The sequence below is a fragment of the Ovis aries genome, chromosome 8, assembly GCF_016772045.2.
Source record: "Ovis aries strain OAR_USU_Benz2616 breed Rambouillet chromosome 8, ARS-UI_Ramb_v3.0, whole genome shotgun sequence".
In the NCBI taxonomy this organism is placed as follows: Eukaryota; Metazoa; Chordata; class Mammalia; order Artiodactyla; family Bovidae; genus Ovis; species Ovis aries.
Genome location: NC_056061.1, coordinates 29,033,306 through 29,058,416, shown reverse-complemented (window position 1 = coordinate 29,058,416; position 25,111 = coordinate 29,033,306). Strand labels below are relative to the sequence as shown.

Below are 25,111 nucleotides of genomic sequence, written 5' to 3'. Positions count from 1 at the left end.
TGAACTCTATATTGAGAAAACTCTAAAAAGCCATGACTGTTTTCTTCAAAGCCTTCACTGTTGGGCTGGATGGACAGGGCAAAGGGAGGTTGTGAGAAATCCAGATAGCAAATAACACTGGCCAGAGCTGGTCAGAAAAGGGAATAGATAATTAGACGTAATTAGCGTGTATGAATTGTTGTCTCTCTGCCCTTAGCTTGAATAAATTTTGAAGAAAAAACCCTAGTGGTGAAAATCCTTTGATGTAGGAAGAGTCATTGTGGCTTGGCAGCATAAAGGCAGTGTTTTATACTGCTTACATAATGGTGGTGATACAGAAAGAGTGAATGGATTCGCACTCCCCTGTCTGCTTTATAGCAAGGACTTTTGGATTCTCTTGAAACAAAATGCATCCCAAGTTTTCAGTTGTTAGTAATGAGGTAGCGGCAGACCTCATCAGTGCTCAGAGGAAGCCATCTTTAGCTTTTGTTCAAATCTTAATCTCATTTTTTTTTCCTTTCTGGGAAATCTGTTTTCTTGAATCAAAACTTTTCTTCTCTTCTTTGCTTATGGCTCCAATAAGAGAGAGGAATAATGATCAAGAAAACGTAATAAAAGAGTCAAACAAAAATTATTACATTAAAGACTTATTTTTTTGTTTTTAATTCCATGTATAAAAGATGCTTATTATATTACTTTTCCCCTCATATTGGTAACATTCTAGCGAGGCTGCTTTATAATATGAGAAAACATATTAGTGATTTTAGATTGACTTTCAAAAGAACTTACTTTTCAAATTGAAATTACACAAAGTAAAATGATACCTATGTTTCTTTTTCCCTGTAGTTAAGCTTTTAAATGGAAATCAGTTTGGTTTAAAAATGTCACTCAGTAGATTTACCATAAACTTTACTTAACTTGAGGTACTTACTGGAAAGCCAGGTTTGGGAATCTGGTTCTGTATGGATACTCTGTATCTACTGCTGGAAACACAAGAAATATCCTTGAGAAAGCATTGCATTTATTTTCAAATTTTCTAAGACCTGAGACAGTACATCATCTAAAATGTAGTAACAATTTATTCAGGTAGTTGACCTATATTACGTTGACTATCTAAAATATTTTAAAAAATTAGTCCTCAGCAAAAAGAGAGATTAGCTATTTCAGAACTCTAGTGTAAATTATGTATTTGGTGGGGGTGGCTAAAACACTTTGCATATTATCTGCAATATCAGAGTAGTATCTCTAAGTTTATATTTCTGATTAATTTTTACCCTGTTCCATCAGCTCTTTTGGAATTGTATTTTTTTAAAATTTGCCCTTCAGATACTTCAGTGCTCAGATTTCCTTCCAATTAATATCCTTCTTTTAACATATTTTATTTAAAAGATTTTCTGCAGTAGTTGTCAGTGATCCATTTCTTAATATGTAATCTATGAATCTATTTTTATAAGTACTGCTTTGCTTTAGTGTATTTTTGTTCTGACATTTTGATTCTGGATAGACTTCTTTCAAGCCACAATGCTCTGAGATGCTTTGGCTACTTAACCCATTTTGCATATTGTGCCATTTGTAGAATAAAGTAGCCTTTTATACTTGAAGTTGATTTGAACTCTGAAAGGCAACACCTGAACATCTCACAAAACTAGATAATTATGGCTGATTGTGTTTTTCAGGTATAGGTCACAGGAAATTCATTTGGGGTAAAGTATGTACAAAGCTAAGAAATATGCAGATTTTCTGTTGTAGGATTGTGTAAAAATTATTTACAGTTAATACTTGCATAAAGGTTAGAAAGGTTGATGAAGTGATATTTAGTTTTGCTTTACTATTCACTGCATGTCAGAATGTAATTATGACTGATTCATGAAACTGTCTTAGAAACGAACCATCTTTATTAAAATGCTGATCAAGATAAGAGCTGACAGTAATAAAGAATAGAACATTTTAGTCTTGTTGCTTTTGAATGATTGCTAATTACCCCAGAGGTCATGTGTAGTGCTTGGTAGGATTCATTGACATTATTTCTTTTAAGTCTGCTGTTTCAACAACATCTGAGCATGAAGACGCAAACTGTGTGCATATTGAACAATAGTTTGGCCAAGTTTTTAAGCCTTCAAGATATCCAAGAAATCTTTTTCTGCTATAGTAAGTTTAGCTTCTTTCTCAAAATTACAGTATTTCAGGGGTGCTTGGTCCAAAATACTTTATATATTTATTTACTACTGATTGTAGTAACTGATCTATACCTCCCATTTTTAAGTTGGTGTTAACTAGTATATGTAGGTTATTGAGACAATGAATATACAGACAAACACATAAAATTAATAAGAACAAAATGTAGATTGGCACTGAAATTAGACTTAATAGAAAAGACTTCTTAATGTGTAATTAGAATGTACCCTTAATATCTGTGGTTAGTGTTCAATTTGTTTTTGTGGTTATTAAATGTAAATTTTGTAATTTGTTTCTAAAGACATGTGGAAGTCCTTTTAGTGTATTCCTCAGCCAATAGTGAATGAATAATAATTCCTGGGTTTCATAGATTATAAAGATATAGCTCATCAACTGAATAAACTCTGGCATAATGTCTAAAATAACTTAAATTATTAAAACTCTTAAAACTGAAAGTAGAAGAAACCATGTAGTCATGTCACATATTTACATGGTTTCCATGATATAACAGAAAAAACAATGGATTGAGAAGGCTGTCTATTGTGAACCTGACTCTGTCACTGACTGGGCAAGTTTCAGGTCCTAAGCTAGCTAGTCTACAGAAGTGTGATTCCCCAAGAAGCTCAAATATTACACCTTTGTAAGATAAAATAGAAGATAACAATATTTAGATTTTGACATGCACTTAATAGTGTGTAGTCTCTGGAGTTGCAGTGAGGAATATTGTCCTGAGATGAATCCTGCCATCAAGGAAATCAGTCAAATTCTAGTCAAGGAATAATTATAGGGAAAATAGCATGCTACAGTACAAAATGAGTGAAGAATGATTAACTGTATGTTGGGAGATTATAATGTTAACAGTTATATAAAACAACAGTGTATGAAAATAAAGCCACAAATTCTAAATAAGTTTTCTACCTTCTATACTGCTGGTAATTATGGGGGATGAGTGAATGAAATGGAAATTTATGTCAATTTTGAATGGACTCCTTTTAAGTGTCTACAAATTTCAGAAGGTCAGTGAAACTGAAGCTTTGTTTTGCCTTTAAAAATTTTTTAAAAACTTGTTTTGCTTTCTTTGTGTTTTGTTTTTTGTTTTGTGTGTTTGGCCTTTTAATTTCTCTATTTGGATGTATCACTACCATCATTATTAGTTTAATAATCACGCTTATGATATTATCTTGCTCTAATTGGAATGCAGTAGAGGCTTTCTTGAGAAAACTGCACAAGGTTTAGAAGGGAGAAGGTGAAAGCAGAGGAGGAAAGCTAAAAATAGTTTCAGTATATGTGGGAAGTTACTTGGCATGGAACTAAATAAGGTATGAGTAGGGAGAAGGCAATGGCAACCCACTCCAGTACTCTTGTCTGGAAACTCCCATGGATGGAGGAGCCTGGTGGGCTGCAGTCCATGGGGTCGCTGAGGGTCGGACACGACTGAGCAACTTCACTTTCACTTTTCACTTTCATGCATTGGAGAAGGAAATGGCAACCCACTCCAGTGTTCTACCTGGAGAATCCCAGGGACAGGGGAGCCTGATAGATTGCCATCTCTGGGGTCGCACAGAGTCCGACACGACTGAAGCGACTTGGCGGCAGCAGCAGTGAGAGATGACAAATACAGAACAGAAAATGTACAGAAACTCTTTTTGAGAGAGGAGAAAGGGAGTAGGAAAGAAATTGTGCTCTTAAATTTTAACTGGAGGTTAAGGAGGGCCTATTTAACTTTGGAATATCCTCATTGTGTGTGGAAGGCAGACTGCAAACGCAGGGATATACATGTTAGACATTTTGTAATTTGGGGTTGGTTGTAAATAGGATGATAATTCACACTGTTTAACAACTGGTACAGCACTGACAGACCAATCAGAACAGGCGCTGGCCTATGAACAGTCAGTCCTGTCCTACTGGTATGAGCTAGTGAGTACCCGCCTTGCCTGTAAATAAAAGCATGTATATGTGTGTGTACATACAGGGTGTCAGTTTGAAGGAGAAACATTTATCTTACCACCTTGTGGTGCAGTGGAAGTAACTGACTCATGCCTAAGATCACCCAGCTACTGGCAGAGCCAAGTCTAGGTTTCTTGCTTTTTATTGAGAGTTCTTTCTTCCAAACCATGTTGCACTGTGTGTGTGTGTGTGTGTGTGTGTGTATGTATTAACATTATATATTCATTATATTTATATATTATAATCTTACTGTCATTGGGTAGAATTAATTATATTCTCAGTTGCTTTTATCAATAAGGTACTTTTTATCCTTTATAAAAGTGTAACTTACCTTACTAATCTACCTTTGGTTATATGCAATGATAAATTAAATATAGTGATATCTAAATATTGTTTTAGCTAATAGCTTAAAATTTACTCTTCAGATCTTTTATCAGTGATAAGAATAAGCTGAAAGATTGCATTTGTCTTCTTTCCCTTCCTCTTTTCATCTTCAAATAAAAGTGCTAATGAACAGTGAAGTGACAAAAAGTTGAGCAAATACAATGAAGAGCGAGCAGAACCAGAGTTTAGAATATTTGTAAATGCTGCCCTGGTTACTAAAAGTCTTAATAGTGAACTCTCTGAAAATAGAAATATATTATTGAGGTTTCATTTTTCTTATTATTCTGGAAGTTGTGATTATAGTGTGAATGAATTATATGCATTATGGACTTTGCATATTTATAGTGCAGTTATATATTTTGAGATAGAAAAGTTATTTACCTCTGATTATTTGTTTAGGAGAAGGAAAAATATTGTGGATAAATTTATTCAATTTGAAAAAATAGAGTTTGCAAAACTGCATATATAGTGGGAAGTTCCTGTTCACCTGGGAATGTATTACACAGTTCCTTTTTGTGGGAGAAAATGAAAGCTTATAGGAGCTGCAGTTTGTATTTGGTAGCAAGCATTGCTTGTGGCTCAGCTGGTAAAGAGAATCTGCCTGGAATGCAGGAGACCTGGGTTTGATCCCTGGATTGGGAAGATCCCCTGGAGAAGGGAAAGGCTATCCACTCCAGTATTCTGGCCTAGAGAATTCCATGCACTGCATAGTCCATGGGGTCGCAAAGAGTCAGACATGACTGAACGACTTTCACTTCGCATGCTTATAAAAAGGATTCCCAAGTACACCCGTGGCGGATTCATGTTGATGTATGGCAAAACCAATACAGTATTGTAAAGTAAAATAAAGTGGAAAAAAAAAAAAAAAAAGGATTCTCAAGAGGTATAGGCATCGACTTTTTCTAGTCTGTTGTATGTCATTCTTATGATTTTCTTTTTAACTTCTAGAATGAGAACTCTGGTTTTCTTGGATAAAGTAAATAGTGGGAGAACAATGGAATATTAATTAAAATTCTGTTTGTTATGACAAAGCTGGAAATGTATAATAGCTATGATTTCAGTAAGATAGCTATCAGCTTTTTCCAGGCACCACTATTTGGGCACAATACATGGAATTCTGTAAGATCTTTCCTTTTATACAATTTCATGAAAGATAAGTGAATGTGTTAAGTTAAAAAGTCCAAACATCAGTTTAGTGTGTGTGTGTGTGTGTGTGTGTGTGTGTGTATATATGTCCTACATATTGAAATCTCCCCCTTCACTACTCTCTCCCCATTTTCTCCCACCTTCCACTCTGACCTCATTACTACTTTCCTCCTCAGGAGTAACCACTCTTAAAAATGGAATGTGGAGAATTGACATCAGCACCAAGGCTAAATAAGAGACCTTGTGTTCATGTTACCCCCTCCACCGCCAATAATTTGGCATCCATCCACAGACAAAAGTAACTTTGTGAGATTCAGCACCATACACCAAGGGACCTGGGAGGACAGTGCCCACCCATCTGTCAGGAAACACATATATAGACCTCTATCTTTGCTGTGGACCCTACAGTGGCCGTGAACCAGCTCCAGCCATGCTGACCATGTTCTGGGAGCCCCTGGACACACTATCTTAAACAATCACCCAAGAACAAGGGAGAGCTTTTATGGATGCCCAGATTGTTAGTGGAGAAGTCCCAGCACACTGTTGGAGCAAAAACAAAAAAGACTTTGGATTCATTGGAGAGGGTAAGAGAAATACTTTGACTTTTTATCCACATCACTCTCCCGCAGGCGGCACAGCGTGGGGCCAGGAGAAATGATCTTGGATGTGAGCTGTGTGCCTGGAGCATGGGAAGAGGCTGAGAGAGCAGCAGATAGGATTCTAGGAAGGAAGATTCTACTAACTACTTCATGGACGCTTTTAAGAAGCTTGTCTGTCAGCTATGGGGGGCACCTTGCCCACACATTCCCCTCACATGGCCCTAGTCACCCTCAGGGTTTTATGTGCCTCCTCTTATCCCACCCCCCAACTCTGAGACAGGTGCCCTGTGAGTGCCCCTAATGTTGCTAGTGAGAGAGAGCTTTGGCAGATGTTTTGTGAGCATGTTCAGAAAATCAGCCTGAAAATGTGGGCCAGGGAAAGACCACAAATTTGAGCTTTAGTCTTATCTTTGGAAAAACAGAAGGGAGGCTGTCAGCACTAGGCTTGGTGTGTTACAGGATCCAGAGAGGGCATACAAGCTTAAGAGTTCTTCCACAAGAGGGAGCAAGAATCATCAAGTAGTGAGTGAAGTGAAAGTTGCTCAGTCTTTTCTGACTCTTTGCAACCTCATGGACTATATACAGTCTATGGGATTCTCCAGGCCAGAATACTAGAGTGGGTACCCTTTCCCTTCTACAGTGAATCTTCCCAACCCAGGGATTGAACCCAGGTCTCCTGCATTGCGGGTGGATTCCTCACCAGCTGAGCCACAGGGAAGTCCAAGAATACTGGCGTGTGTAGCCTATCCCTTCGCCAGCAGATCTTCCTGACCCAGGAATCAAATCAGGGTCTCCTGTGTTGCAGGCGGATTCTTTACCAACTGGCTATCAGGGAAGCCCTGTAGCCCTAGAAGATCTGAGAAAGATCTTAGAAGATCTGAGAAAGCCTCGACATCTCTACTAGGGCTGATGGAAGATATTTCTGTCCTTAAAGCAATTAGTAAACACTAGAGGAGATGACTGGAGAAGGCAATGGCACCCCACTCCAGTACTCTTGCCTGGAAAATCCCATGGATGGAGGAGCCTGGTAGGCTGCAGTCCATGGGGTCGCTAAGAGTCGGACACGACTGAGCAATTTCATTTTCACTTTTCATTTTCATGCATTGGAGGAGGAAATGCTGACCCACTCCAGTGTTCTTGCCTGGAGAATCCCAGGGATGGGGGAGCCTGGTGGGCTGGGGCCACACAGAGTCGGACAGGACTGAAGCGACGCAGCAGCAGTAGAGGAAATGACTGCTTCACTGGAGAAGGGATAGGTTACCCACTCCAGTATTCTTGGGTGGCCCTTGTGGCTCAACTGGTAAAGAATCTTCCTGCAATGCTGGAGACCTGGGTTCGATCCCTGGGTTGGGAAGATCCCTTGGAGAAGGTAAAGGGTACCCACTCCAGTATTTTGGCCTAGAGAATTCTATGGACTATATAGTCCGTGGGGTCACAAAGAGTCAGACACGACTGAGCATCAGTGAGGCTGAGGAGACAACTGCTACTTAAAATGTGAAGACAGCGCAAAACATCAGGGAACATAAAAAGTTAAGGAAGTGTGACACCAAAGGATCACAGAAATCATCCAATAACTGATCCCAGAGATATGGAGGTATGAGATTTACCCCGTAAAGAATTTAAAATAGTTGTTTTAAGGAAATTCAGTAGCTATAAGAAAACACACACAAAGATAATTCAACAAAATCAAGAAAAAAATGCATAAAGTGAAAAGTTTAACAGAGAGATAAAAGTCATAGAAAAGAATCAAGCAGAAATTGTGAAACTGAAGAATACAATGAATGAAATGAAAAAACATGCAGTAGAGAACATTCAGTATTACACTGATCAAGGAGAAGAATCAGTGAGATTGAAGACAGGAACTTTAAAATTATTCAGTTGGAGGAGAATAAAGAAAAGAAAGACTACATAATCTGTGAGATACCTTCAAAAGAATCTGTGAATTATTGGGGTTCCAGAAGAAGAAGAGAGAGAAAGGGAGTAGAAAGTTTATTTAAAGAAATAATGACTAAGAACTTCCCAATTCTGGGGAGAGATTTATATATCCAGATTCATGAAGCTTCTAGGTCATCAAACAATCTCAACTTAGAGAATCCTCCCCAAGACACCTTATAATAAAACAGTCAAAAGTCAGAGAGGATCTTAAAAGCTGCAAAAGAAAAGAAACTTGTGTCTTATTAGGGGAACCTCTGTAAGGCATTAGCAGATTTTTCAGCAGAAACCTTCCAGGCCAGGAGAGAGTGGGATGTGTTTTATTTCAAAGTGCTGAAATTAAAACAAAACTGGCCAACAAGAGTTATCCTTTTGAAATATAGTATAGATAGCAGCTTTCCCTGGCAACCAGAAGCTGAGGTAGTACCTTACTGCTAGAACTGCCTGACAAGAAATGCTCTTCAAACAAGAGCATTCTTCAAACTGGAATGAAAGGACGATAGTTAGTAACATGAACGTATGAAAAAAACAACACACTGGTAGAGAGAAGCACATAGTGAAATTCAGGATACTCTAAATACTGTAAGGCGGTATGGTAGCCATTTAGCTCTAGTATAAAGGTTAAATGGATAGAGTATTAAAAATAACTACAGTAACAATAATTTGTTGATGGACATGCAATATAAAATAGGTGAATTGGGACATCAAAAACAAAAAAGATGGGTAGTAGAAGGGTAGAGCTTTTGCATGTGATTGAAGTTGAGTTGTAAAATGTAAATAGACTGCTGTATGCATAATATGTTTTATGTAAGCCTCGTGGTAACCACAAAACAAAAACCTAGAGTAGGTTCACAGACAATAAAGAGAAGGGAGTTATAGCATACCACTAAGGAAAATCATCTATTTGCAAAGGAAGGCAGCTAGAGGGGAAGGAGGGGGAAAGGGCACTATAAAACTTAACAAGATGGCAGTAATAAGTCCTCTTCTATCAATAATTACTCTAAATGTAAATAGATTAACTCTCCAGTCAAAAGGTATAGGGTAGCTGGATGGATTGAAAAAAAAAAAAAAAGACCAAACTATATGCTGCTTACATGAGACTCACTTGAGCTTTAAGGACACACAGGCTCAAGGTGAAGGGATTGAAAAAGATATTCAGTACAAGTGGAAACCAAGTGTAGGGATAGCTATACGTATATCAAAATAGACTCTAAATAAAAAAGCTTCAATAAGAGGCGAAGAAAATCATTATAATGATAAAAGGATCAATTCATCCCAAGATATAACAATCATAAATACATATGCATGCAGTATTGGAGCAACTAAGTATATTAAGCAGATACTAACAGATCTGAAGGGAAAACTAGGCCAGTAGTACGCTGTTAATAGGATACTCTAAAAATGGGCAGAAGAACTGAATAGACTTTTTTCCAAAGAAGATATGCAAATGGCCAACAAGTATCTGAAAAGATGCTCAAAATCAATAATCACATCAGGGCAATGGAAATCAAAATGACAGTGCTGTATCACCTCTCATCCATTAAAACAGCTGCTCTCAAAAGGATAAGAGATAGATGTTGAGAATGTGGAGAAAAGGGAGTCCTCATGTACTGCCAGTGGGGCTGTGAATTGTTGTAGCCACTATGGAAAACAATATGGAAGTTGTTCAGAAGATTAAGAATAGAGCTGGCATATTATCCAGCAGTCCCACTTCTGGATATTTATTCAGAGGAGATGAAATCATTTTCTCGAGAGATCCCTGCATCCCCATGTTCCTTGCAGCATTATTCATAGTAGTGAAAATGTAGAAGCAACCTAAGTTTCCATCAGTGGGTGAATAGATAAAAATGCTGTCTCTCTCTGTCTCTCTCTCTCTCTCTCTCTCTCTCTCTCTCTCTCTCTCTCTCTCTCACACACACACACACACACACACACACAGGAATATTTTTCAGCCATGAGAAAGAAGGAAATCCTGCCATTTGTGATGAAATAGATGAACCTTGAGGACATTATGCTAAGTGAAATAAATCAGAGAAGAGAAAGACAGATACTAGATGATATCACTTATGTGTGGAATCTTGAAAAATCTGAACTGATGGAAACAGAATAGATGGTGTTTTCCAGGGATTTGAAGATGAGGGAAATGAGGAAATGTTGGTTAAAAGGTACAAACTTTTCAGTTATGAGATTATTAATGTACAGTATAGTGATTATGGTTAAAGATATTGTATTATATACTGGAAAGTTGCTAAGAGAGTAAGTATATTCTTACCACAAAAAGAAACGATAATTATGTAGTGTGATGGAGGTGTTAACCAATGCTATTGTGGTAATTTTTGCAATATACCAAGTATATCAGTTATACAACTTAAACTGATATGTCAATTATATGTTATATGTCAATTATATCACTTTAAGCTGGAAAAAGTTTAGTGTATCTTTTCAAGCATTTATGCATATATATCTCTATATATTACATAAATATACAATTTTGTTTTGTTGTAAATCAGTGGGGTTACAATAGTTACATCTTAATCTGACTTGTGCTTTTATCCATTGTAAATATCCTGGAGATCTTTTGATCCCAAATATGACTCCATCTTATTCTTTTAAATGGTTCCTTTGTAGTTCACATTATGGCTGTACTATCATTTTTATAACTAATCTGCTATTTTTGTATACTTAGGTTTATTTTAGTTATTTGCTTTTCGGATAGTGCTTAAAAAACCTGTTTACAAATGTTTAATCACATGAGTCAGTGTTTCTGTAGGTTAGACTCCTATAAATGGAACTTCTGGATCAAAGGTTCTATGCAATTAAAGCTTTGTTAGATTTTGTCAAATTACTCTTTACTTGTGTATTAGCTAACCCTGAAAATTAGATGGTGAAATTGAATTTACAAGTGGTAACATGCCATATTTTTATGAAGCCACATTAACCCTTGTGCAACACAGTAGATTATAAATAAATGACAAGAAATCATGCACAGTTGCTGACTTATAGGTTTGAAACAAATCTGTTTCTATTATCTCAGTTATTGTAGGGAAACTTCCAGGTTCTTATGTATAATATAATATAGCTGAACAGAATCTCTAAAAATCTGCCCTGTGTCATTTTTGTGTGAAGTTAGGTTGGATGTAGATAAGTAGATCTGTTCATTGTAACGTAGCTGCTTCTCCAGATAAACATCAAGACTAGAGGTCTTACTCAGTTAGCATATGAACAGCAAAAGTAGGACTTGTCCCCAGCAGGCTAACAGAGTACCGCAACTTCCCAGTAAGCCTACATGAATATTCAGTTGCTTTGTATATCCAAGCAAGAGCCCTGATTGCTTGAACATACCCCAAGGTGTCAATATGGCAAAGTAGTTAAGAACATGAACACTGCAACCAAAATGCTTGGGTTGAATCCTACCCCTTTTATGCTCTTTGACACTGGGCAAGTTTCATAACTTCTCTGTGCTTTATTTCTTTATTCCTCTGTAAAATAAGAAGAAGAATGCCTACTTTTTAGAGTGGTAGGCACTAATAAGAATATTATTAATGATTAAATACAGAGAGTTTAGAATGGATCCTGGCACTTTGTTCTTTGATAATGTTGATGATATAAGCCCACTTATTTACATCTCAAATTCTTTTACTGAGTTTATGGCAGTTTTATTGAGATATTTAAAAAATATGAACAGAATCTTCATGTATAGTTTATAGAAGAGAATCATCATTAAAGTTTAGTTTGTACTTTCCTTTTTCTTCCCATAATAGAGAGGAGATCATCATCAACATTGGACTCCAGTCCAACTTTGTAGGGCCTGTGAGTACATGCAGCAAGTTAAGCAGGCAATCCCTACTCTTGGAGTTTACCTTCCAAGACAGACAGCATTGGTATAGATGATCAAGTAAAGGTCATAAAAACAGTGGACTATGAATTGGCCAGACACTTTAAACATAGAAGATGTCCTATATAATGGAAATTTACTGTATTACAACCCATTAAGGTATAGAATTTAGTAGAGGGTACATATATCTCACACAGTTTTGCACTAAATACTTATAGGAAGTCATAATAGAATCATACAGTGTGGACCTCCAGAAGAGTGATTAGGAAATTTATACTAGGCAGAGGTAATTACTGTGGGACAGAGATGGAGGAGTTGGGGAGCAAAAATTAATCCTGTAAATTGTATAAAGTGAAAGAAAACTGATCCTGTGGCTACTGCTTAATAATCAGGTCTTCCCAGTGTGACATGCTGGGAAGACCTGATATGGTGGGTAAGACCTGATATGGATTTGGGGGCAAGAATAACCTGAGCAAATCATGGCTCAGCTATCTGCAGACTCTGTGACCTCTCTGGACCTCTTTAAAAATTTCTGAGGAAAACTGTTTTCCCTTCCAGCTGGAGCTGCAGAAAAGGTAAGATTTGTAGCTCAGCTTAGAAACAGGTGTATTCAGGGGTGCTTTTTCATTTCAGCCCTGACATTTTTTTAAATTTCATAATTTTTTTTCCTTTTTTACTCTTAAAAAATGCTTTCCTGTGTACTTATTAATGGAATAAGAATATTAGTGATTGTATTGATTAAGGCTACCGTAACAAAATACCACAGCCTGGATGGCTCAAACCACAGAAATGTATTTTCTCACAGTTCTGGAGGTTAGAAGTCCAGGATCAAGGTATTGATGGGGATGATTTCCTCTGCTTTTTGTCTCCTTGACTTGAAGATGGCTGTCTTCTTTCTCTGTCTTCTCATGGTCCTTCCTTTGTGCATACACATGTCTGTATCCTAATTTCCTCCTCTTATAAGGACACCAGTCATACTGAATTGGGACCCACCATAAACACTTCAGTTTTTTCCCACTTGTCACAACAAACACTTCACTTTAATGCAGTCGCCTTTCAAAGACTGTCATCTCTTGCATAGTCACATTCTGAGCATTCAAGATTAGGACTTTAACATATGAATTTGCAGGGGACACAGTTTAACCCATGACAATGATTTAAGAAAGAATAACCTCCCTCATAAATTTCCTTAACTGTAAAATGGGCGTATAAAAATGATTACCTTGTTCTATGTATGATTTTGGTAAGGATTATAATGAGATAAATTCAAGTCAGTTTCCTGGCACAACTGAGTCATATAATAGGTACTTTACAGGTGTTAAATGTCTTCCTTTCCTGCTTTTTGACAGGGGAAAGAAATTTTGAAATTGCTGGATAAAAAGGAGAGATACAGATCTTACTTGCTGAAGTAATAGGGTGTGGGTGTGTTTTTTTTTAACTTTTTATTTTATTTTGGGGCATAGCTGATTAACAATGTTGTGATAGTTTCAGGTTAACAGCAAAGGGACTCAGCCATGCATATACTGTATACATTCTCTTCCAAACTCCCGTTCTGTTTAGGCTGCCACATAACATTGAGCAGCGTTCCATGTGCCGTACAGTAGGTCCTTACTGGTTATCAGTTTTACATATAGCAGTGTGTACATGTCCATCCCAAATTCCCTAACTATTCCTTCCCCCTGGCAGCCATAAGTTTATTTTCTAAGTCCTTGAATCTCTTTGTTTTGTATATAAATTTATTTGTTCATTTTTTAATATTCTGTATATAAGTGATATCATATGATATTGGGCTTTCTCTGTCTGACTTCCTTCACTCAGTATGACAATCTCTGGGTCCATCCATGTTACTGCAAATAGCATTATTTCATTCTTTTCAATGGTAAGTAATATTGCACCATATATATACCAGTGTCTCCTACATTGCAGGTGGATTCTTTACCCACTGAGCCATCCATCAGGGAAGCCCCAGTATATGTATCACATCTTCTTTATCCATTCTTCTGTCAATGGACGTTTAGGTTGCTTCCATGTTGGTTATTGCAAACAGTGCTGCAGTGAGCATTAGGGTGCACATAACCTTTCAGATCATGTTTTTCTCCAGACATACGCCCAGGAGTAGGATTGCAGGGTCATATGGTAGCTCTACTTTTAGTTTTTTTTAAGGAACCTCTATACTGTTCTTCAGAGTGGGTGTACCAGCTTATATTCCCACCAACAGAGTAGGAGGGTTCCCTTCTTTCCAGGGTGTGGATGTTTTAAGTGTCAGAGAAACTGGGATAGCCAGGGTAGGAGGAGTGGGGCAGTGGATAAAAAAGTTTTTATTTACTTTGGAGCATGAAATGATCAAGAGCAAAGGAGCTGAGGTGACCTGAGATAGGCTCTGGGGCTGGGGTCTACTCCAGAACTCAAAAAGCCCAGAGAAGATCTTAGCCCTGAACTGAGAGAACTTCAGCAATAACATTAAGAATTGTAGACTGAAAGGGACCATGATTCAATTCCTTATTTTATGGAGGAGAAAGCTGACATCCAGAGATATTAAGTGACAGGCTAAAAATCACAGAGCTAAGCAATTGATGGAAGACTAAATCTGAAAAATTATGCCTGTGATTGGAAGGAGAAGGATATAATAACTTGAGGAAAACATCTGAATTCTATCAGACTGTCAGAGCTAAAGCTATATCTTATTCATTATTGTATTTCCAGTAACCAAGGGTATGCCCAGCATTTAGTATTCAATGATAATTGTTAAGTTGATTCAAAATAAATACTGAATTTGCAGGGAACTTGTTAAACTATAGGTACATGTACATTTTAGTAAGTAAAACAATGCGGTATATTTATGAAATATATGGACCATCTATCGTCTATAGAATAATCCTAAAAATCATACACAAAAAATTACTTCAATAAGTGAGTTTCTAAAACTACTGAATCTAAGGACACTATTCAAAAACGGATAGTATTTCTTTATACCAATAGTAAATACATAAATTCCCATATACTACTATTGGGAGTGTAGGTTGCACAATCATCTTGGAAAACTGGCAGTGTCCTCTAAAGCTGAGTATACTCTTACCCAAACAATAGAAGGGGAAAAACTAGAGATCTCTTCAAGAAAATTAGAGATGCCAAGGGAACATTTCATGCAAAGATAAAGGACAGAAATGGTATGGACCTAACAGAAGCAGAAGATATTAAGAAGAGGTGGCAAGAATACACAGAAGAACTATACAAAAAAGATCTTCATGACCCAGATAACCACCATGGTGTAATCACTTACCTAGAGCCAGACATCCGGGAATGCGAAGTCAAAGGGGGCCTTATGAAGCATCACTACGAACAAAGCTAGTGGAAGTGATAGAATTCCACTTGAGCTATTTCAAATCCTAAAAGAGGATGCTGTGAAAGTGCCGCATCCACCATGGCAACAAATTTGGAGAAAACAGCAGTAGCCACAGGACTGGAAAAGGTCAGTTTTCATTCCAATCCCAAAGAAAGGCAGCCAAAGAATGTTCAAACTACCACACAGTTGCACTCATTTCACACACTAGCAAAGTAATGGTTAAAATTCTCGCAGCCAGGCTTCAACAGTACATGAACTGTGAACTTCCAAATGTTCAAGCTAGTTTTAGAAAAGGCAGAGGAACCAGAGATCAAATTGCCAACATCCATTGGATCATCGAAAAAGCAAAAGAATTCCAGAAAAACATCTACTTCTGCTTTATCAACTACACCAAAGCCTTGGACTGTGTGGATCACAAAAAACTGGAAAATTCTTCAAGAGATGAGAATACCAGATCACCTGACCTGCCTCCTGAGAAATCTGTGTGGAGGTCAGGAAGCAACAGTTAAAACTAGACATGAAACAATGGACTGGTTCCAAGTTGGGAAAGGAGTACGTCAAGGCTGTATATTGTCACCCTGCTTATTTAACTTCTATGCAGAGTACATCATGTGAAATGCCAGGCTGAATGAAGCGCAAACTGGAATAAAGATTGCCAGGAGGAATATCAATAACCTCAGATATGCAGATGACACCACCCTTATGGCAGAAAGCGAAGAAGAACTAAAGAGCCTCTTGAAAGTGAAAGTGGAGAGTGAAAAAGTTGGCTTAAAGCTCAACGTTCAGAAAACTAAGATCATGGCATCTGGTCCCATCACTTCATGGGAAATAGATGGGGAGACAGTGGAAACAGTGTCAGACTTTATTTTTTTGGGCTCCAAAATCACTGCAGATGATGACTGCAGCCATGAAATTGAAAGATGCTTGCTTCTTGGAAGAAAAGCTATGACCCACCTAGACAGCATATTAAAAAGCAGAGACATTACTTTGCCAGCAAAGGTCCATCTAGTCAAAGCTATGGTTTTTCCAGTAGTCATGTATGGATGTGAGAGTTGGACCATAAAGAAAGGTGAGTGCCGAAGAATTGATGCTTTTGAACTGTGGTGTTGGAGAAGACTCTTGAGAGTCCCTTGGACTGCAAGGAGATCCAACCAGTCCATCCTAAAGGAAATCAGTCCTGAGTGTTCATTGGAAGGACTTGATACTGAAGCTGAAACTCCAATACTTTGGCTACCTGATGCGAAGAACTCATATGACAAGACCCTGATGCTGGGAAAGATTGAAGGCAGGAGGAGAAGGGGACGACAGAGGATAAGATAGTTGGATGGCATTACCAACTTGATGAACATGAGTTTGAGTAAGCTCTGGGAGTTGGTGATGGACAGGGAGGCCTGGCATGCTGCAGTCCATGGTGTTGCAAAGAGTCAGACACAGCTGAGTGACTGAACTGAATTGAACTGATGATCAAGTAGTTAACTCTTTGAGTAGTATATATCCAGCAAGAGCATGTATGCATATGTACTAAAAATCACGTGCAGAAATGTTTGTGGCTGCATTATTTGAAAGAGCTGGTAACTAGAAACAGCCCAAATGTCCATCAACAGTAGAATGAATCAATAAATCATGGCATATTCACATTGTGGGTATGATACAACAATCAATAAACTACAACTACACGAAATGTATAGAGGAATAAATCTTATAAACTGTAAAATAGCCCAGTCACAAAAGAATGCATATTGAATACTGTATAATTTCACTTTTATATAAAGCTCCAGAAACAGGCAAAATTCTATGATGCTAGAATCAGGATACTGGTTACATTTGGAAAGGTGAAAAAGGATCCTAGGGGGTCCTCAGAAGTGCTAGTAATGTTCTGATTCTTGATTGAGCTGGATGCTTATTTTTAGATTTTTATATATTTGTTATACTTAAATTACTAAAGTCTTAAAAGTGTATAGAAGTTTTTGTGTTGAATTTTTATATATCATTGCTTAAGCTTTGAAATGGTAGCACATAAGTATTTTAAATGAGATTGAGGCAGCTATCTTAGAATGTATAGCTGCTTCAGGATATATATTTAGATGTATAGCTGCCTAAAAACATAAATAAAATTTGAAAAGACATCCCCACCCAGTCTCCCACCCTTTTTTTGTACTCTTACTTGTCATTTATTTATGGAATTGTATTTTTAGTAAACAGAATAGTAGGGTATGCAGTATAGCTTTCCAGTATTTAAATATAATAGTTATTTCTCTCATAGAACTTTTAAGGTATCAAAAAGGATTAAGCTTAGAAGTGTGTATAATATGATCCCAATTTCTCTTTCTGTCTATCATCATCTCTATGTGTAAAGGAAAAACTTGAAGGATATAAGCTGTACACATACTTTTTTTCTGAGAAGGTGATAAACTTTCTATTTTTATGTGTTTGATATTTGAGGTTTTTGAAATAAGCATGGGTCACTTTTTAGTTTGAAAAATGTAAACTTTTTAAGAATTAAGCAAAAAGATAGATCGTAGTTATTACAGTATTTTATATTGTAGAACTAGAAAAAGTCTCAACCTTTTTTCCTTTTATGCTTTCTTATTAAAACTGTGTAAAACTTATCAGTTGAATACTATCAAAAAAAATGCCAATACTTTTCATCTTTAAATCCCCAATTAATGTAATCATTTAGATAAGCATAAAACTTTGATTTATGTGATTGGTTTTTTTTTTCCTGTTTTCCAAATTTTCTAGTACTTTTATAATAAAAGAGCATTTAACAAACAGAAATCTTTATTATTTCAATTTTTGCTTACAAGGTTAATATATTGTACCTTGAAAGGATTTTTCTCCACAATATTTATTATTCTTTTGTTCCAACTGGGAAGAAAAGCCAGACTGGAAGCTGTAAGAAGTTATTTTTGTGAGATGCTATTTTTCTAACGGTATTATCCAGAATTGCTAAAAATACACACAATAGATCTTGAAGAAAATGCAAACTCTGGAATACGATCCTTTTAGTTGTATATTTTTCTTTCCAGAGTCAAGGCCTTTGACTCATGAGTATGCTCCCAAGGTGTTAACCTCCTCCCTCCTTTTCCTCCTTGAATTCCCTAATTGCATTTTTAGCTTGCATAATTGTATTTGTCCTCTGTATACATAAATATACAAACCATCTTAAAATAAATTCAGTTTGATGGCTGATTAGTTTTATGCATTTGAATTGGTTGGTGATAAGAGGTCACAGGTCTTGTAAATATCCTTGGGAATTACGAGATTGCTTAGAGATCATACCCTTTTGACTAGATTCATCCTCAACTTGGAAATAGCTTAGTTTTCACTCCCCTCCACTCTCCTAAAAAGTGGTATGAGGAATGTAACTTAAGTGAATGAAATCAGAAATTTAGAGGTTTATTTTTCTTTAAAAATATAAACTGAGTGTTAGTATTTTTCAGACAATTAAGAGCTAACATCTAAGGGCTTTGGTTACAGTTCTCATGCTGCTGATTAGGTATTCCTTGGTGGTGATTAGTGAATGTACAAATGCAATCATTTGGTAGGGCTTAATCACTCATATGAGAGAGAAGTTAGTCACCTAGAAGGAAAAACTGAAACTTGTATAACTTTCATTAGCCTTATTTTTTTAATAGCAAAAAAAACCCCCCAATATTTGACTAAATTAGGAATATTGAGTAATATAAGATGAATTGTTGTTTAAAAGAAATAGAGAACCTGAGGGGATACACTTATATGAAGATACTGGTCCACTATGTAGTATATTGTCTGTAGTACAGGTAGATTAGGAATAGTTGACCTTTATCAAACCAGGACAGATTTCCCTCATAGAGACAGAGAAAGAAGTGTACCTGAGCAAGTGCATCTCCTTCTTTCTTTGTACTGGGGAGTTGAAACCCAAAATTATAACAGGTTTATTACATTACTCAGATTGAGAAGAAGAGAAATGTATGGCTATACCTTGTTTTTTTTTTTACAGGTCATCAGAGGCAAGGGGAGAGTGAAATGCATGTATTTGGGCAATGCTGTATTTCTTTCTGGTGAGATGGGTTAAGGGCATGAGTCTTCAGGGTGGTTTAGAACCACTTGGAATGATGAGCTAGGGAATGTATGGGTGGCTGCTTAGGCCAGGCATTGCACGGTGCTTGTCACTGTTAGGTTCAGAGGTGATTCTTCAAACGTGTAGTTCAAAAGCTTAGCTTTGTAGGCTCTCTATAGGCCTGGCCTTTTATTGGGGATTATTCTAACCTGATTCAGTTCAGTTGAGTTCAGTTGCTCAGTTGTGTCTGACTCTTTGTGACCCCATGGACTGCAGCATGCCAGGCTTCCCTGTCCATCACCAACTCCCGGAGCTTGCTCAAATTCATGTCCATCCAGTTGGTGATACCATCCAACCATCTCATCCTCTATTGTCCCCTGCTCCTCTTGCCTTCAATCTTTCCCAGCATCAGGGTCTTTTCCAATGAGCCATTTCTTCGAATCAGGTGGCCAGAGTATTGGAGCTTCAGCTTCAGCATCTGTCCTTCCAACGAATATTCAGGGTTGATTTCCTTTAGGATTGACTGGATGGATCTCCTTGCAGTCCAAGGGACTCTCAAGAGTCTTCTCCAACACCACAGTTCAAAAGCATCAATTCTTCGGCACTCACCTTTCTTTATGGTCCAACTCTCACATCCATACATGACTATTGGAAAAACCATAGCTTTGACTAGATGGACTTTTGTTGGCAAAGTAATATCTTTGCTTTTTAATATGCTGTCTAGGTTAGTCATAGCTTTTCTTCCAAGGAGCAAGGATCTTTTAATTTCATGGCTGCAGTCACCATCTGCAGTGATTTTGGAACCCAAGAAAATAAAGTCTGTAGTTGTTTCCATTGTTTCCTCATCTATTAGCCATGAACTGATAGGACCAGATGCCATGATTTTATTTTTTGAATGTTGCATTTTAAGCCAACTTTTTCTCTTTACTCTTTCATCTTCATCAAGGGGCTCTTCAGTTCCTCTTTGCTTTCTGCCACAAGGGTGGTGTCATCTGCATATCTGAGGTTATTGATATTTCTCCCAGCAATCTTGATTCCAGCTTGTGCTTCATTCAGCCCAGTGTTTCTCATGATGTACTCTGCATAGAAGTTAAATAAGCAGGGTGACAATATACAGCCTTGACGTACTCCTTTCCCTATTTGGAACCAGTCAGTTGTTCCATGTCTGGTTCTTAACTGTTGCTTCTTGTCCTGCATACAGATTTCTCAGGAGGCAGGACAGGTGATCTGGTATTCCCATCTCTTCAAGAATTTTCCACAGTTTTTTTGTGATCCACACAGTCAAAGGCTTTGGTGTAGTGAAAAAAGCAGAAGTAGATGTTTTTCTGGAACTCTCTTGCTTTTTCTATGACTCAACAGATGTTGGCAATTTGATCTCTGGTTCCTCTGCCTTTTGTAAATCCAGCTTGAACATCTGGAAGTTCTTGGTTCACATACTGTTGCAACCTGGCTTGGATAATTTTGAGCATTACTTTGCTAGTGTGTGAAGAGTGCAATTGTGTGGTAGTTTGAACATTCTTTGGCATTGCCCTTCTTTGGGATTAGAATGAAAACTGACCTTTTCCAGTCCTGTGGCTACTGCTGAGTTTTCCAAATTTGCTGGCATGTTGGGTGCAGCACTTTCACAGCATCCTCTTTTAGGATTTGAAATAGCTCAACTGGAATTCCATCACCTCCACTAGCTTTGTTCGTAGTGATGCTTCATAAGGCCCCCTTTGACTTCGCATTCCAGGATATCTGGCTCTAGGTGAGTGATCGATCACACCATGGTGGTTATCTGGGTCATGAAGATCTTTTTTGTATAGTTCTTCTGTGTATTCTTGCTCCCTCTTCTTAATATCTTCTGCTTCTGTTAGGTCCATACTGTTTCTGTCCTTTTTTGAGCCCTTCTTCGCATGAAATGTTCCCTTGGCATCTCTAATTTTCTTGAAACGATCTCCAGTCTTCCCCATTCTATTGTTTTCCTCTATTTCTTTGTATTGATCACTTAGGAAAGCTTTCTTTTCTCTCCTTGCTTTTCAAAGGAACTATACATTCAGATGGGTGTATCTTTCCTTTTCTCCTTTTCGTTTTGCTTCTCTTCTTTTCTCAGCTATTTGTAAGTCCTCCTCAGACAACCATTTTTTTGCATTTCTTTTTGTTGGGGATGGTCTTAATCACTGCCTCCTGTACGATGTCATGCACCTCTAACCATAGTTCTTCAGGCACTCTATCTATCGGATCTAATCCTTTGAATCTGTTTGTCACTTCCACTGTATAATCGTTAGGGATTTGATTTAGGTCATACCTGAATGGTTTCTTCATTTGAATTATGAATTTTGCAATAAAGAGTTCATGATTTGAGCCATGGTTAGCTCCAGGTCTTGTTTTTGCTGATTGTATAAAGCTTCTCCATCTTTCTCTGCAAAGAATATCATCAATCTGATTTCAGTATTGACCCTTCTGGTGATGTCCATGTGTAGAGTTGTCTCTTGTGTTGTTGGAAGAGAGTGTTTATGACCAGTGTGTTCTCTTGGCAAAACTCTGTTAGCCTTGGCCCTGCTTCATTTTGTACTCCAAGGCCAAATTTGCCTGTTACTCATTGACTCCCTACTTTTGCATTCCAGTCCCCTATGATGAAAAGGACATCTTTTTTTGGTGTTAGTTGTAGAAGGTCTTGCATGGAACCATTCAACTTCAGCTTCTTCAGCATTAGTGGTTGGGGCATAGACTTGGATTACTGTGATATTGAATGGTTTACCCTGGAAATGAACAAAGATAAGATCATTCTGTCATTTTTCAGATTGCACCCAAGTACTGCATTTCGGACTTTTTTGTTGACTATGAGGGCTACTCCATTTCTTCTAAGGGATTGTTGCCCACAGAAGTAGGTATAATGGTCATCTGAATTAAGTCTGCCCATTACAGTCCATTTTAGTTCACTGATTCTTAAAATGTTGATGTTCACTCTTGCCATCTCCTGTTTGACCATTTCCAGTTTACCTTGATTCAAGGTAAATTGAATCAAGGTAAACTTGATTCACAATTGCTATATGTAAAAATCAAAATGCCATAGCTTTTCGACCCATCCAGGCCAGATTTCAGGGCCTTCTCTCTGAGGGTGACCAGCTATCCCAGTGGGCCCATGACTTTTGTGGTGTTAGCACTGAAAATGTTGCTTCAAGAAAAAAAAACCCTCAATCTTGGGGAAACTTCTCAGTCTCAGATGGATGGTTGATCAGCCTAACTTACTTCCTGGAGCCCCTTAGCCGCTATCCCGTGGGAGGAGGGGAAATGCATTTTCACTGCCACCATGTACAGCCTACCCCCTGTAGTGCAGATGATGAGCAGTGGGTGCAGAGCAGTACGTTCTAGGATGTTTCAGGGAGCAGGAATGTTGCTGCCTCCCAAGTGTGCCCAGATGGTGCTCTTCTGACTTACCTATTGCTGCATAATAAATGACTGCAAAATTTAAGGCTTAAAATAATATTTTATCATCCTCCTGATTTCTGTGTTTCTTGGATTTGAGAAAAGCTCAGCTGACAATTCTGGCTCCCTCACTACATTAGCAGCTATAATTGGAACAGCTAGGGACTGGTCAGACAGCTCTTGTCTTCATGTCATCTTAAGGCCTCTCTGTACAGGCTAAACTTCAAGCTCTCCTAGTTGCCTCCAGGCAGGTGGCGCTTAACCTGACAGTTTAGGGTGCCAGAGCAAGTGTTCCGGCCAACAAGTAGGAAGCCGCCTCAGATGTCACATCAGGTATTATTGCACAGCATCATTTTCACCATAGCCACAGGATTCAGGTGAGGTGCATAGACTTCTTGATGATTAGAAGGTCTGTTGGGATGGAGATATTACTGCAGCCATCTTTGGAAAATATAATCTAGCAAAATTACCTTAGTCGTTAGAAGATCTGTTGGGATGGAGACATTATTGCACCTATCTTTGGAAAATATAATCTGCCACAGTTACCTTAGCTTCCAAATGCAGTTTTACATTAGTAAAAGTAGTGAAGTTGTCAAAATATTATTTTTCCTCCTCAATTTTTGTAATGCAATTTTTATTTTGAATGAAAACAAAAAGGTCAGACTGTAAATGTTTCTTGAATTATTCTGAAAACCCTTTACCACGTTCTACTAGAATGAGTAAATATATATATGTGTGTGTGTGTGTGTGTATTGCATGTATGTATGTGTGTGAATCTCTCACTCTTTATATATATATATTCCAGAAAGAGTCAACTGACCTGTATAGGTGTAGCAAAAGTTCATTTGCTTCCATAGTAAGAATTTTAGGGTGTGTATGTGATGTATGGCAGTTTCCATACACACATGCACCCCAGAGGCTAGAAAGTAGGGGCTTAGGATCACTTCAGGTTGAAGAAGGGGTCCACAGCAGGCTAGAACTCTGAGGACATGGGTGGCTGGAGAGGGAGCTAAGGAACAAGGGCAGTGACTGTCATTTAGAAGTGAAGGGTAGGTATATGTGTAACATCCCTTTGGTATCATCATTCAGTTTGAAATGTGGCTACTAATGTTGTGATGCAGCTTTCTTAGACTGTCTGACTCCCATTGTGATCCTTAAGATCTGTGAGTCATTCTTTCTGATAGCCTCCAGCTTCTCACTTCAGAGTAATGGAAATTGGAATTTTAAAAAATCCAATGCAGTTATTTGGGGGAATTTGCTGCCAGTGCAGTTTTAGCAAAGTTTCAGGAAAGCATGCTACAAATCTGAATTTTATTAAACTGACAGTTTTTGGTTTGATATGTGTTTTATATTGCAACATTTACAATTCTTACATGAGTTCTATTGTTTTATTCTAAACATTATTTTATTGAGGAAAATTTCAAAAATTAAAAAAAAATGGGATAGCAGAAAGATTATAATTCTAAGCAACCATTTGTTTAAGGAGATATTTTATGTATTTGAATTGTAGGAATACTGTAATACGGTCCAGCTAGATTCTGGGATAGATTATCGGAAAAGGGAACTTCCTGCTGCAGGAAAACTCTACTACCTGTAAGTATTTTTTTTAATTTTAATGTTCTTAAGTTTAATACCTAATAATTTATCAGGAAAAGATGAGAAAAATAAGCAGGGTAATTATTAGAACGTGAAAAGCTAATTCTGAAGCCTGTGATTTTTCAAATACAAAATGTTGTAATGTTAACTTCTTTAAACTGTGTTTTTTGCCATCCACATTTGCATGATTTATAATGTGTGATTGGAGGAAACCCTAATTAGTTTTTTAGGGAGGAGTGATGACAGATGGTTAGAAAGTAATGAGTATCCTCTTATAAGAAACTCTAGTATTAAGAGAATATCTTTATTGTGCTAAAGTAATTAATTATTTGTGGACATCTTCTGACAAATGTGTCATTTCTGTTCCCTGAAAATTGTGTTTTATTTTGTCAGACAATCTGTTTGTATTTATCACTGTTGATTGACTTCCATACATAACTATGTAAAATATATATACACAGTACAACTGGATATATTTTGTCTTCTAGAAGCTCATTCTCCCAAGTAGGAGCAATTTATAATAATAGATGTAGTCAGCTTGTATAGTTAATGCTGAAAACAAATATAGTTTGTTTTGAAATGTCACTTGTGAGAACCTGAAAAGGAAAAAATTGCTTTACCAATGCAAAGAGTGTTTAGCATATGCTGCTGATGTTGGACACATAGTGGGTTCTCAGTAAATAGATCTGTCTTAAGGGCTAATTGTGATTTAACTCAAAGGCATG

The 25,111-nt window shown here is 37.4% G+C and overlaps 1 protein-coding gene across 3 annotated transcripts in view; it reads left to right on the top strand.

Moving 5' to 3' along the window:
- AFG1L (AFG1 like ATPase) overlaps nt 1-25,111 on the top strand; it is a 198,457-nt gene that overhangs the window by 100,087 nt on the left and 73,259 nt on the right. For all 3 annotated transcript variants that reach the window (XR_009601520.1, XM_015097361.4, XM_060419217.1), the window contains one exon: nt 24,301-24,383. Coding sequence is in view for 2 of the 3 variants with exons in the window: in XM_015097361.4 (XP_014952847.3) it covers nt 24,301-24,383 (83 nt within the window). In the remaining variant the exon portion in view is untranslated. The remainder of the gene's footprint in view (nt 1-24,300; nt 24,384-25,111) is intronic.